The sequence below is a fragment of the Squalius cephalus genome (genome assembly GCF_949319135.1).
Source record: "Squalius cephalus genome assembly, chromosome: 11".
Taxonomy (NCBI): domain Eukaryota; kingdom Metazoa; phylum Chordata; class Actinopteri; order Cypriniformes; family Leuciscidae; genus Squalius; species Squalius cephalus.
This window is the reverse complement of record NC_137132.1, coordinates 17,187,244-17,200,119: the sequence shown is the minus strand read 5'-3', so window position 1 is coordinate 17,200,119 and position 12,876 is coordinate 17,187,244. Positions and strand designations below refer to the sequence as shown.

General features: G+C 36.8%; 2 protein-coding genes across 3 annotated transcripts; both read right to left on the bottom strand.

Moving 5' to 3' along the window:
• Positions 1 to 746: 746 nt before the first annotated feature.
• ywhae1 (tyrosine 3-monooxygenase/tryptophan 5-monooxygenase activation protein, epsilon polypeptide 1) lies at positions 747 to 6,618 on the bottom strand. 2 transcript variants are annotated; one of them, XM_079885574.1, is made up of 7 exons: positions 6,406 to 6,598; positions 3,770 to 3,969; positions 3,590 to 3,696; positions 3,264 to 3,470; positions 2,898 to 3,034; positions 2,253 to 2,292; positions 747 to 1,627 (listed from the first exon to the last, which is right to left on the bottom strand). In XM_079885574.1, exons 1-6 carry the CDS (start codon positions 6,467 to 6,469, stop codon positions 2,285 to 2,287), a joined length of 723 nt encoding a protein of 240 aa, XP_079741700.1. In that variant the 5' UTR covers positions 6,470 to 6,598; the 3' UTR covers positions 747 to 1,627; positions 2,253 to 2,284. The 2 variants fall into 2 exon arrangements, with proteins under 2 accessions (XP_079741700.1, XP_079741699.1); XM_079885573.1 differs by lacking the exon at positions 2,253 to 2,292 and having other exon boundaries at positions 6,406 to 6,618.
• Positions 6,619 to 7,735: 1,117 nt separating this feature from the next.
• Positions 7,736 to 12,123, bottom strand: crk (v-crk avian sarcoma virus CT10 oncogene homolog). The gene is made up of 3 exons (XM_079885477.1): positions 11,583 to 12,123; positions 10,078 to 10,652; positions 7,736 to 9,846 (listed from the first exon to the last, which is right to left on the bottom strand). Exons 1-3 carry the CDS (start codon positions 11,800 to 11,802, stop codon positions 9,709 to 9,711), a joined length of 933 nt encoding a protein of 310 aa, XP_079741603.1. The 5' UTR covers positions 11,803 to 12,123; the 3' UTR covers positions 7,736 to 9,708.
• Positions 12,124 to 12,876: the final 753 nt, after the last annotated feature.

Here is a 12,876-nt window from a genome sequence, read left to right as displayed (position 1 = left end):
ATGCCGCTTTAAGATTTTATACAGGTCTAGAAATCACACTTTTAAAATTAGGCTATACTTCACATAGCCAGGTTTTCCAAAACTGTGGGAACTCTGGTTTTCAAAGGAAAATCTGTTGTTGAAGGGGTAAATGAAATATTAAATATCTTGATTATTTTAAATCATCTTCAGACCCCCTATCTGAGATAGAGGGCCATCTCATCACAGGGCCCTGAACAACATTCCTGTTAACCTGCACGGAGATGGTAGGTTACAATCTAGCGCACTACTTTCTTTCAATGTTACATATGTGCGGAATCTGAATGAATACACATATTCAATGAACATACAGTCCAACTTCCTTTTCCAAATTCAAATCAATGTCTTCCTCCTGAAAGACCAAAGCAGAAAAATTCACTTCATAAAACATAAATTTCTCCAACTTTGCAGGGTAAACGTTTCACTACCAACCAAACCTAGGATTTTGCTTCATGTTGAAGGAAAAACACATAAAATGTAGAGATAAATGAGAAAGGAAAACATTTTGAGTGCAAAAGAGGTGGTTAAATATTTTACTTGAGGCAGTTTTATTTAAGTTAATTGTTAATTCCATGCTGTTTCATTGTAATACAGATTCTAAGTCTGCGGTTCCAGTCAGATATCCAGTAGTACAAACTAGTTTCAAGTTAACAAAGTACAGAAGAAATTATATGCATTATGCAGATTCAGGGGGGAAGAAGAAAAATAGACTATTTCATGTACTCATGCAGGCTTAAAATCAACTTTATTAGTGCTTTTTTTTTTCTTTTTGAGACAGCCAAATGGAGACCTGCATTTGTCTTAGTTCTAAAAGCAACAAGGCTCCTTCAGTTGTATAGAGCTGCAGCCATCCACCCACCATCATCAGCCTATGTGAGCAATACAGTATTTTAGCACAAATTACAGTCCAGACCACTGGTAAATGTTACTACATAACTACTACTTGGTGATGTTAAGCATTTTGCTCCACATGGATATCAAGAAATTTGCTTCGACTTTCTCTGAAAAACTAAATTAACGAAAAGAGCACTTTGTTTAGACTTGCCCTTTTAAAGGTTTAATCGTTTTCTTTAACTGCATCGTATAATTGCACTAACACAGAAATATTACAGCTCAAACCACTAATAGTAGACATATCAGTAATAGTAATAAAAGTTAATTTCTGTAATAACATTAAGAAAAACTCAAAATATATCCAGCAACTGATAAAAATGTTGAGAAATAAAGCAAATGAACATAAAAAAAGGAAAAATGTTGTACCAGGACGAAAAAAAAAAAAAAAAAAAAAAAAAAAAAAAAATTCCAAGAAATCTTAAGCTCTGACCATTCAAAAATCATAATTGAAGTTTGTTTCATGAGTGGTATATTTTATTTCAATTTAAGGGCTAATAAAACAGAATAATATTAAAAATCAAACAAAGGGAGAGAAAACTGGAGGCATCAAGCTGTTGAGTGCCACTCATAAGGTTGGGCTCGGTTGCTCCCTTTGTGAGTGGGGTCTGGGGAGGGGGAGGGGGAGTGGGAGTGGGGTGGAGTCTCATATTGGCTGTGTTGTCTCATTGGTTTTCGTCCTCCACATCTTGCAGCGCCTCTTTATTCTGTTCCTCACCTGTGCACAGAGAAACAAAGCCATTGTTATTGCATTGCACCACAATTGTGTGTCCCTTAAAGAAATCCACGTGTGATGCGTTGTGCATTTTCGCACATCATCATCAAGTTTGCAACCCTTGCAAGATACTGTGCTTCAGGAGTTTGCCAAATAAAAATGCTATCAAAAGCAAAAAATAAAAATAATCAATAGTGAAGGACTAAATACATGCTGTGAGAAAAATAAAATGTATCTATAGTGTTACAAAATAGAATGTCATTTTCAAGCTCAAAAAAAAAAATTGGCTTAAGTCTAATTTGAATGCAGTGTTATCTCATACGGTCATTTAATTGTCACACGTAATTCAGTCCCCAAACCAAAGTATAAGACCTTTAGAGACCTGTACTGTACATTTCTTAGGAAAACATACCAGAATTTCTCAAATTCTAATATATTGGTACAACACAGCCATTCCAATTGGACAGAGGATCTGGCAGTGATCATGCAGAAACGGTTTGTTTCAGACATGCTGCACATATAGCACTCTGGTGGCTACAAAGATAGCAACACAAAGCTTACAAACGGGTGAGTGATGATGCAATTTGTGGACAAAAAGGCAAGTGCTGGAAAAAGTGGCCTCACTTACAAATAAAGTTTGTGGGCATTAAACATTTTCCTTTAGGAATCTAAATAGTGGGAATGAAAAAAGGCAAGATGGGTTAAGTTGGACGGCATGAGGTTGGACACATTACAAGATGACATGAAATGTAGTAGAGAAAGATTATACCGCTGGTTTTGCACAGAAATGCAGTGATGCGCACTAGGTCAGTATATACTTTTGAAAACAATAGAGGAACATCAAAACGTTTTAAAAGCTATTAAAAAAAAATACAGCTTTCTGTCTTATTTCTGGAGTAGGAATGAATATCTTGGATGCACTACATTACATATTTATGCAATACCATTAAAAACCACTACACTATACTGAGAAAAAAAAAAATTCTGGTGGATGAATTTAAATAAAATCTTTTTTAATCATACCCAGGCATGTTTGCTTGAACAATTTTACTTTCAAAGTAGCCAGACCCCTCCATTTTAACTCTTCTTTTAGAGGTAGATATTAGAGATGCCTCACAAGTCCTAAATCAGGACACTCTGAAACAATCGCTCTAAAAATAGCTTTGGTTTGTGGAGGAGCTTTTGAGGATGTCACCTTCATGTACCAATGGGTTTCAAAGACATGTTTGTCAAGCTTAGCATCTGAAACTGCAAGAAAGATGACGCGTCTTACCATCTCCCTGCATATCTGAAGTCCATAGTGTCAGGTTATCACGTAACAACTGCATGATGAGTGTTGAGTCCTTGTAGCTTTCTTCACTCAATGTGTCCAGTTCAGCAATAGCATCGTCAAATGCCGCCTTTGCCAACCTAAGATCCACACATAAACTATTAGTAAGTTTCAACATACAAATGAACAGGAATACATAGCAAAAAAGAATACCATCTTGGTCAGATAAGTAGCCAAACACATTATCTAAAAGCTCTAGATGGCACCATATTCATACAAATGAAATATATGATTGATACACATTTGCAAAATCAAGCAAAAAGATTTGAAATTGATACTGAAAAACCACAAAACACAAAGAAAACAAACCTGCATGCACGGTCGGGAGAGTTGAGGATTTCATAGTAGAATACGGAGAAGTTAAGAGCCAGACCCAAACGAATAGGGTGTGTAGGCTGAAGGTCTGTCATTGCAATATCACTAGCAGCTTTGTAAGCAACCAAACTGTTTTCTGCAGCCTCCTTCCTGTCATTTCCTGTGGCAAACTCAGCAAGATACCTGTGGTAGTCGCCCTTCCTGAAGCATCAAAGGAAGAAAAGGTCTGTTTAAAACATGTATAAATAAAGCCGTGACCTCATTATGTCACATACGATTCAACCTTAAATTCACTTAGGAAAAACGAATGGCTTTCATACATTTTGTAGTAGAAGACCTTGGACTCTCCTGAATTTGCAGCTGGGATTAGGTGCTTGTCCAATACATCGAGGATGTCATTGCAGATTGATTTCAACTCATTTTCAACCTGGACATGAAAACGTAAAGGTTAAAAGCATAAAATGCATCATATTCCAGCGATGTTAATGAATGCTAGTTACCGTTTGCCTATATTCCCGAATCATTTTCAATTTGTCCTCCCCACCCTTATTCTCCTCTTTCTGCTCGATACTACTGATTATCCTCCAGGATGCTCTTCTCGCCCCAATAACGTTCTTATAGGCCACGGAGAGCAGGTTTCGCTCTTCAACTGTTAGCTCAACATCCATCCCAGCCACTTTCTTCATGGAGTCGACCATTTCTGGAAAATTGAAAAAAAATGTGATGGACATTTTGCTTAATGGATTTAAATTACAGCCAGAAAGCAGAATGCGAGCCACAATACTGCAAATATAAGTACACATTTTATTAGCCAGTTACATAGCAAAGAGTCCAACGGGTTCATTTTTGGGTTTATTTTCTCCATAGGGGAATTGATCTTGAATGATAACTTAGAATCCTTTAAAGACAGACACACTTGTAAGCAACTAAGTTTTTAATCAATGGTATATGCTTTTGTTGAAGCCATCAACCCATATTATTTCTACTAATTTTTTAAATAACTGTTTAACGGTGGAATTTTGCATTTTGGGATTCTGCAGAAAAATCGTCTCGTGTCAAGAGACATCATCTCCTTCACTCTCAAACTACTTGAAATATCTGCATGCATAACATGCATATTATTCAATGAACTTAAAACATATTTGTTTGTTTCTCTCTTGCTCTTAGTGTTGTACCTTTGTCTTTTTGCCCAATATTCAAATATTTTTTTTGTTTTAAATCAAAGTTTGCAATGTGCGATTCATGATTGTGATACATCCGTAGCTGGTAGGTTTGGTTCATGTTTTAAAATCAACAAATAATTTAACATTTCTATGAAAATACTTCCAGAACAAAGGCTGCTGATAAAGTGGGCAGCCACTGTTGCACTCCATGGGGTAGAGCTGCACGATTAATCGTTAATAGCAATCTCAAATCAAACACCCACACGATCTTATTCCTAAATGACAACGATTCACCTGTATCTATTAAACCTTTTACAAGTACGATCGCAGCGGAACATTCAAATCTGCGTTGGCGCTGCCGCTGACCCAGAGAGAGCAGTTGTCATCTTTAGGTATGTAACAGCTTCACAAACAGTTTTTTCAACTAAACAGTATCATTATTTCTTAATAATAAATATTCAAATAATGCAATAAAACTGCAATAAAAGTTTATAGTTCAGATATAAGCAGTGATGTCTACAGTAGCACTCAAAATAGAGTAAATCACCTTTTGAAAGTAATTTGACACATCAAATAAAGATTGTTTCAATTAGATCGCTAAACCGACAAGTGTGCATTGGCGACAAGCGACTTAAAATGTATTTGTCATTGAATCATTCATTCAAGAACACTGATTCATCCAGTGATGAAACAAGTTAAGTATTAATGAGCAAGTTATTGAATCATTCATTCACTCACTGCTTTTTTAAATTAATAAATAATAATAATTTAGTAATTGTTTAGTTGTATACTCAGAATAATGGAAGAACCGTGATCTCCACTTTAAACAACAAATTTTATATATATATATATATATATATATATATATATATATATATATATATATATATATATATATATATATATATATGTGTGTGTATGCATGTATGCATGTATGTATATGTATGTATATATATATATATATAGTGTGTGATTCTCAATTTATCCAGAATCGTGTAGCTCTACTATGGTGTGTGTGTGTGTATTATATGCATTTGTTCATAAACATTTACAACATGTACATTTGTACTCTTTCCCCTTGTGTATGTCAGTAAGTATTCAATCATAAAACACTGCATACCCTTTGTTAACAAACTATCATTCTACATACTATCAGCAAGCATACTTTTAAGTGGTGAGTGAAAACCCTAGAAACCTAAAACAGGTTAATGGGTGACTAAACTAGACAATAAATTACCAACAAGGCACAGTTATAGCTGTTGGTTTAGTATATCGTTAAAATCACGACCACCACAAACCAGAGAGCCTCTTCTCTACAGTATGAAATGAAATCTGACTGCAAAGCTACTGTATCTGAGCTTACAAAGCATTAATTGCTTTGTTTTATTGTACAACGGCTGCGTCTCTAAATCTACTGAGGTACCTGCCTAGACAGCATTTTTGGGTATCATAGCTCAACGCGCCCATAATACGCAAAAAGTAGGCAGCTCAAAAGGTTTTGAGACACAGCCATGGTCTCTCGTAATGTGCTGCGGGGGTAAACGCAGAAAAGGGCGGCCCTGGTACCGAAATAACTCCTTATCGTGATTAATTGGGTCGATTGAGACAGCTGTTAACTAATATTTGAACCGTTCTTCGCCCACATGAGCCTTGAAGACTGCAGCCACCCCCTCCGCCATGGCTAGCAACAGCTTGCCTCACCCACTAACTCTCCGCCATTTTGTCTCCTCAATAAACGTCTCCATCTTCATATGCCATTCTGTAGTTACCCCAATATCACATCGACAGAATTAACGGACAGTACAAATAAATGAATCAACGTTTTTAAAGGGTAAACGGAGATCGGTTTGCCATTTACAGGGTGTTCGCTTGGTGTATACGCGAATTAAGCCAGCTAACCCGACCGTCAGTTAGTCTGTCTGAGCACTCGCTTTGTAAAAACAACGTTCCCGTTACATCTCAATGTATCTTACCATCATATCTCTCCGCCTGCTCGGCGAGCTTGGCTTGGTACACCAAATCCTCCCGGTCACCCATGGTGGACAGCGCGCGGCGAGCGTGTTTTGTGAGAGATTGGGAGTAAAGGAGGAGTGTGAGTTCACCGGCAGGCCCCTGTGCGAGCAACAGCTGCGGATTGAATGGTGGAGTAAAGATGGCGTTACACCTTCATCCGGGAACTTTCACACAGAGCAGCTCCACACACTCCCTCTCTCCCTTACGAATGCTGGATTTTAACCATCTTTATTTGAATAGAGAATGAAATCTTTGTGCTTTTCTGCTATTTTTGTTACCAAACATCGTGTATTAAAGTGGCACATTTAGGGCCAACGTTATTCAATAAAATTGTCAATAGAAACTCTAGAATTTAAAGGAAGAGTTCACCCACAAAAAATGAACATTGTCGTCCTTTACTCACCCTCACGTCGTTCTATGGTGTATAATTGTTAGAAATATATTAGTTTAAAGAAAAGTCCATTTAAAATAACACCTTAAAATTGAAATGAAAACTTAAAGGAATAGTTCACTAAAAAAAAAAGCTAAATTATTTTAATTTACTCTGTCAGCATACAAAAATATATTTTGAGAAAATCTGTGTTTGTTTAGGCCATAACATAGAAGTCAATGATAATCAATATTGTTTTGTTACCAAAACTCTTAATATCTCAAAATATCTTCTTTTATGTTCCGTAGAAGTCAATCATACAGGTTTGGAACAGCATGAGGTAAGTGTTTTATAATTTCAATTGAACATATTATAAAATAATACATTAATTTAATTTTAAATGGTATTTTTATTTCTGCCTAAACTTGCTTTACAAGTATATTTCTATCAATTAGACCATAGAAATTAAATTGTGTGCCGTATCAGTGTAGATCACTAACAATAGAGTACAAATGTGCCTTTGAAATACCATTGTACATGATAAATATGGTAATCATCTATCACACTATATTTCAAAGTACCATGCTATTACTATCTGATACAATTTTCAACCAGGTTGGCTTGTCAGAATTAATAATAGCTGGTCATAAAATTAAACAGTGACTTATGCTATGGTAGGATAATGAAACAAGCACTTCTCCATCACATTGATCCTAATACAATACTATCAAGGCATGATATTACAGACAGAGGCCAAGTAAAAGGTTTAATAGCATTACTATAGGGGTCAACTTTATTTCATGTACATGAATAAAACTGTAACAAAAACGTTGGATTTTTTTTGTGTGACTTAAAACACGGTTCTGACAGACTTGGATGCACATAAAGGATAACACAAGATTAATTTCACAAAATTACTGTGTTGATATTTAGGTTCTAAAACATAATACTTTGGGTACAATTAAAATGTACAGACACGACTGTTGCGATTACTCATTCAACTCAGTCATAGAGGAAAGTGATGCTTTTTTTTTTTAAGGTGAAATCATTCTCACAGGACACAGGTGAGAGTTCAGACTTACAAGACTCCAGCTTTGCTTTGTGGCTGATTTTAGTGATCTAATATCATCAAGGTAATTTGTGACTGAAACAGACAGTTATTAAGACAGATCATGAACATCAAAGTCCTTCATAATTACGACTTAAGCGACAATTACATAACATGGCCGGCTTGCTGTCACATCATGACAACATACAGCTAACCTACACACACACAACAAAGCTTTCTAACATTAAATGTGACATAACTGAATAGTTTCCAGGTGATTGTCATTGTTACCAAACAAAGTTAGTCAACTTTTCTTTTTAAAAGTAACAACAAATAAAGGTAAAGGGTAAAAATATTAACATTTGATAGTGTTGTTCTGGTAGCCTGTCTATTAGTGTTATAATTTATACATTTGTCCACAGATATTCGATTTCTATTCTCTCATACAGTCAATAGTAATGGAAGCAGGTTAAAAGAAACATTTCTGCAAGGTCGAACAAAACATACTCCACTTTTCCCCGCATTATGCATTCAACAATTTAGGCTAAAGACAATGCTGATTTGGTCATTGACAACAATCTGCAATTAAGGCAGGCAATTAGGAAAACAATGTCTTACTTGGGCATTAAAGAACAAAATACACCGTTTCTGCACTGAAATAGATAATACAGGCATGATGGAGGCCGATGGTTAAAAAAAAGTCAATAGCCAGATGAACCGATAGTAGATAAAGACTACTCGTATGTGCAAAATCAATTGAGCAAAACACATTTGAGGCATCAGGTTAGGCTTTGCACATTAATGTGACACTTCATAAAATCCTACTTAGTTATTGTAAAGATAACTGGGTTGTTTTAGAAATATCTATATCTAATATTAAAGCAGTTTTGGGCCACAACATATAAGAGAGGCACTACAAGAACCACTCATTGTCTTTTCAACCTTGGCAAGGGAAGTTCTGGCAAAAACACATTAGTTAATTTGAGTGGAAAAGTCACAATGTTGGATTTTTATTTAAAAACAACAACAAAAGTCTATTTAGTCTATCTTATATTGACGTATTGAGTCTAGCATTAGAAATTACGGTTACACATTCAACAAAACCGCATTTAGTGTAATACTTCCAAGTACAGCAATAATGGTCAAAGGAGCAAGTAGCGTTTCCTGATAATATATAATGAAAATGTAGTAAAACAGTTATTTAGCGGTAGTGAATAATGATACATGGCCCATTTTGTATACATTAGAAATGTTGTGCATAAATAAAACAAAATGCGGTGCGGGTTCGGGCTACTCCATCTTTTATATAATGTGCCGCCCCATCCGTCTGACTGGCGCTGAGCCAGTAGTGACTGACAAGCCAATCAAAAAGACTATTCAAAGCATGTTCGATCTGCATTTCTGAATATTTTCATGTAGTAGATGATTTGTAGTGTAAAAAGCTTTTGTGTTCTAGGACACTAAGTAGTGTATGCTACCGCATTCAAAGAAGCAAAGGAACAGTCCCTTGTTAAGACACCAAACCGCTCATGTTTTAAGTCCAAGCAGGCTCTTCCTCTTTTCGCAGTTCACATGAAGCCACACACTAATGCTCCTCTCTCTGTAGTGTATGGTGTTGTGTGTGGAATTTAGTGTTTACTTGGTAAATATCTTTAATTATTGCATAAAATCTAACAAGGGAATTGTTGCAGGTGCTGTGTACATTGGCATGAGACACAATGGCACAAGGTAATGATGAGGCGGACAGGTTAAGGGCAGTAGTGAGGATGTGTGAGGAGCCGGAGTGTGTGTATGTGTGTGAATGAGTGTACATCTAAGGGCTGCTAGGGAAGACAGTCTGCTCTCTCAGCTCAGTTCGTCCTCTGGATTGTGCTGGTCCAGCAAGCGGACATGAGTAAAGGGAAAATGGCCATGCTTTCCCTTGCACTCACCCTCCCACTGCCCGTTTACATTGATCTTGGTCACCTTCACCATGTCGCCAACCTAACAACACAAGACAAAAGACCAAGTGTTAGAAGTGGAGGAATTACTTTGTAAATGTAATGTACAAAACAGATTTAAACAGAGAATTACAGTTCCACTGGGAGGCGCCAAAACAAAAAAATATATTTCTCAAAATGTAATATAAATGCAGATGTTTTTAACATACAAAACAAATAATCTGTGTGTCTGTTTAATACAATGTTGTAAATTAAAAATAAAACATTTTTGTACCTCCAAAGCAAGAGCAGTTTTATCATAGGCATTGGGAACTCTCTTCTGAATCGCCCTGGCATAAACCGGACCATTCTGTAGATTGGGTAAGGATGTGGGCTGGGCATACTGGCCCGGTTCACCAAGCAGAGGTGGAGACTGAGAGCTGTGGCCGTCAGAGTTGCCGTGAGCGCCGGATCCTCCGACAGACCCCCCAGGGGCCCCTGATGTTGGCGAGGCCGGCCGGTACTTCTCCACGTAGGGCACAGGGATCATGCCGACACGGCTTTCAGAATTCTGAGCGTTCCACCACTGCTCCTCCGGCTTCTCCAGTACTCGGAGAATATCGCCCTTTCGAAACGGAAGGTCTTCGTCGTCGTTTCCGGGGAAGTCGAAGAGAGCTCGGACGAACTCCTCTTCAAGCCTCTGAGGAACTCCCGTTCCCGCATTGACGCTGATAAAGGACGAGTGCTTGGCTTTGCTAATGGGCTCAATGAGAGTGGTGGTATCCAGGTAGTGAATCTTATAGAACTCCAACAGGGCAGGTAAGGCATCGAATTCCTGATCTCCAATACGGAACCGAGGAGGAGCAAGTCCTGCGGGATGACAGCAAGAGAGGACATATGACGGATGGACGATTAAGATCTGCTTTACCTTAATCTAGTCTTGGTAAACAGTGTATAAACGTCTCTGTTTTCGAAAATACTACTTTTTTTTTTGGCTCAAACTGGAGGAAAAGCTGTATAATAGTTTTTAAACTCAGCATTGCTGATTGAGCATATACGTTTTACTGTATGTAGTGTGAATTAGTGTATATGTGTGTGTATATATTATATATATATATATATATATGTGTGTGTGTGTGTGTATGTATGTATGTATATATATAGTGAATTAGTGTATATGTGTGTGTGTGTGTGTGTGTGTGTGTAATGTGTATATATATATATATATATATATATATATATATATATATATATATATATATATATATATATATACATACAATATATATATATATATATGTGTGTGTGTGTGTATGTATGTATATATATAGTGAATTAGTGTATATGTGTGTGTGTATCTATCTATCTATCTATCTATCTATATATATATATATATATATATATATATATATATATATATATATATATATATATATATATGTGTGTGTGTGTGTGTGTATATATATATATATATATATATGTATATGTGTATGTGCATATACACATACATACATACACACAGAGATTACACACTACGTACAGTAAAACGAATAGATTATCTGAATGACTGAACCAAAAATACAGTTTATATAGGAAAAATGACTGATTTCTGTTTGTGTAAACATCTTAAAGAATACACTAAATTACTACGTAATACTAGATTGAAGCGAAAAATGACACTGAATGTGCCAACTATTCATAGCGAAGAAGCACACAAGTTTCTAATTGGCTGCTAAGTGTTTTGCTAAAGCAGTATTTATTCGTCCCGTCGTTTTCAGTATTTTTAGATGCACCGCTTACCTGGTCCGGACTGGCGATTGCTGCTGATGCTGTTTATTATGTAATGAGAGACTTTGGAGTTCTCCGACACAGACAGCACGTAGTCCCCGGGAATAGTGATCGAGTCCCGCACCAGGAACACTCCATGCCTCTGCCCTTGGAGCAGCGAAACCGCCTCTTGCCGGCTTAATCTCCCCCAATACCAGCTCCCTCGGTCTTCCGAATCAAAATTTCCGGCCATGACTAGCGCAAGAAAAAAGCCCAGGCTTCACAGGCCTTCCCTTCGCCTCTCCTTATCCGCAAGCAGCGTTCAACTCATGCAAAAACTTTACCGCGTTCCGTTGTTGAACACGTTTCGAATACGCGCAGCATTCGCACACTTTTCTACGCTTTTTTGTTCCAATCGGGTAAGAAAACTACTGACGCCGGAATCCCAACGTGCATGAGACGCAAAAACTAAGACTATTCGCTCAGATCCTCTGATAATTGTTTAGTGTAAACCAAAACGTACATTGGAAGTTGTCACAAGGAAGTTCAAATATTTCAAATGGCGGACAAGGGAAACAATTTTTGACCTTATTTCCCGGAAGTGATGCAATAATAGTCAATTCAGGTGGTGCCTATAAGTAGCCATATTGATGCGGTCGATGTTAAAAATGAGGCCATAGCCCGTATTATTTTAGTTTCATTGGCTGTTGTAAATACTACCATTTTATTTACTTTTATTATTTAATTTGTGGTTTGAGATTTGCCCACAAGAACATTCACATGATTAATGCTTTCTTACTATCAATAATCCACATTTCACTAAAACACAATAAAATAAATAAATAAAATAAATCCAGTTTAGAACAGTAGCTGGCTTATAATCCAAACGGGTCATTAACTAGTCCAATCTCATCAGATTGTGTTTATCATAGCTGGCTGACCAGTTACAGTACCATGACCACCTTAATAACCTTAACAAACATCTGGTTTGTTGCTGGTCCAAGACGGTCAACTAACTTATCAGCTATATGAATAGCTAGAAACCAACTACCATGTTCAAAAACAAGAGTTAAAAAAAGGATTATCCAGCAGCCTAGACCGTATTTCTGGCCTCGCTGGTCCATTCTTATTTTCTTAAACAAATTTGCTTATTATTTATAGCCTCATTCGCTAATTTTGTCAAAGGTCGTTGAAACGGAAGTACGCAAACAGTCGTTTACATAAAACAAGCGAGTCCATGCACGAAAGAATTACCAACCACTAGATGTCGACATCGATTACTAAAAGTTTGTACTAGTCTTTTCCACCAGACTCGTTCAATTATTGT

Coding starts and splice junctions, on each gene's coding strand:
- crk (XM_079885477.1), bottom strand. CDS start 11,802: ATGGCCGGAAATTTTGATTCGGAAGACCGAGGGAGCTGGTATTGGGGG. Junction 10,653..11,582: donor CAATCGCCAGTCCGGACCAG/GTAAGCGGTGCA, acceptor GTCATCCCGCAG/GACTTGCTCCTCCTCGGTTC. Junction 9,847..10,077: donor AAACTGCTCTTGCTTTGGAG/GTACAAAAATGT, acceptor TTGTGTTGTTAG/GTTGGCGACATGGTGAAGGT.
- ywhae1 (XM_079885573.1), bottom strand. CDS start 6,469: ATGGGTGACCGGGAGGATTTGGTGTACCAAGCCAAGCTCGCCGAGCAG. Junction 3,697..3,769: donor TTCGGGAATATAGGCAAACG/GTAACTAGCATT, acceptor TTTCATGTCCAG/GTTGAAAATGAGTTGAAATC. Junction 1,628..2,897: donor TTCAGATATGCAGGGAGATG/GTAAGACGCGTC, acceptor CTCTGTGCACAG/GTGAGGAACAGAATAAAGAG.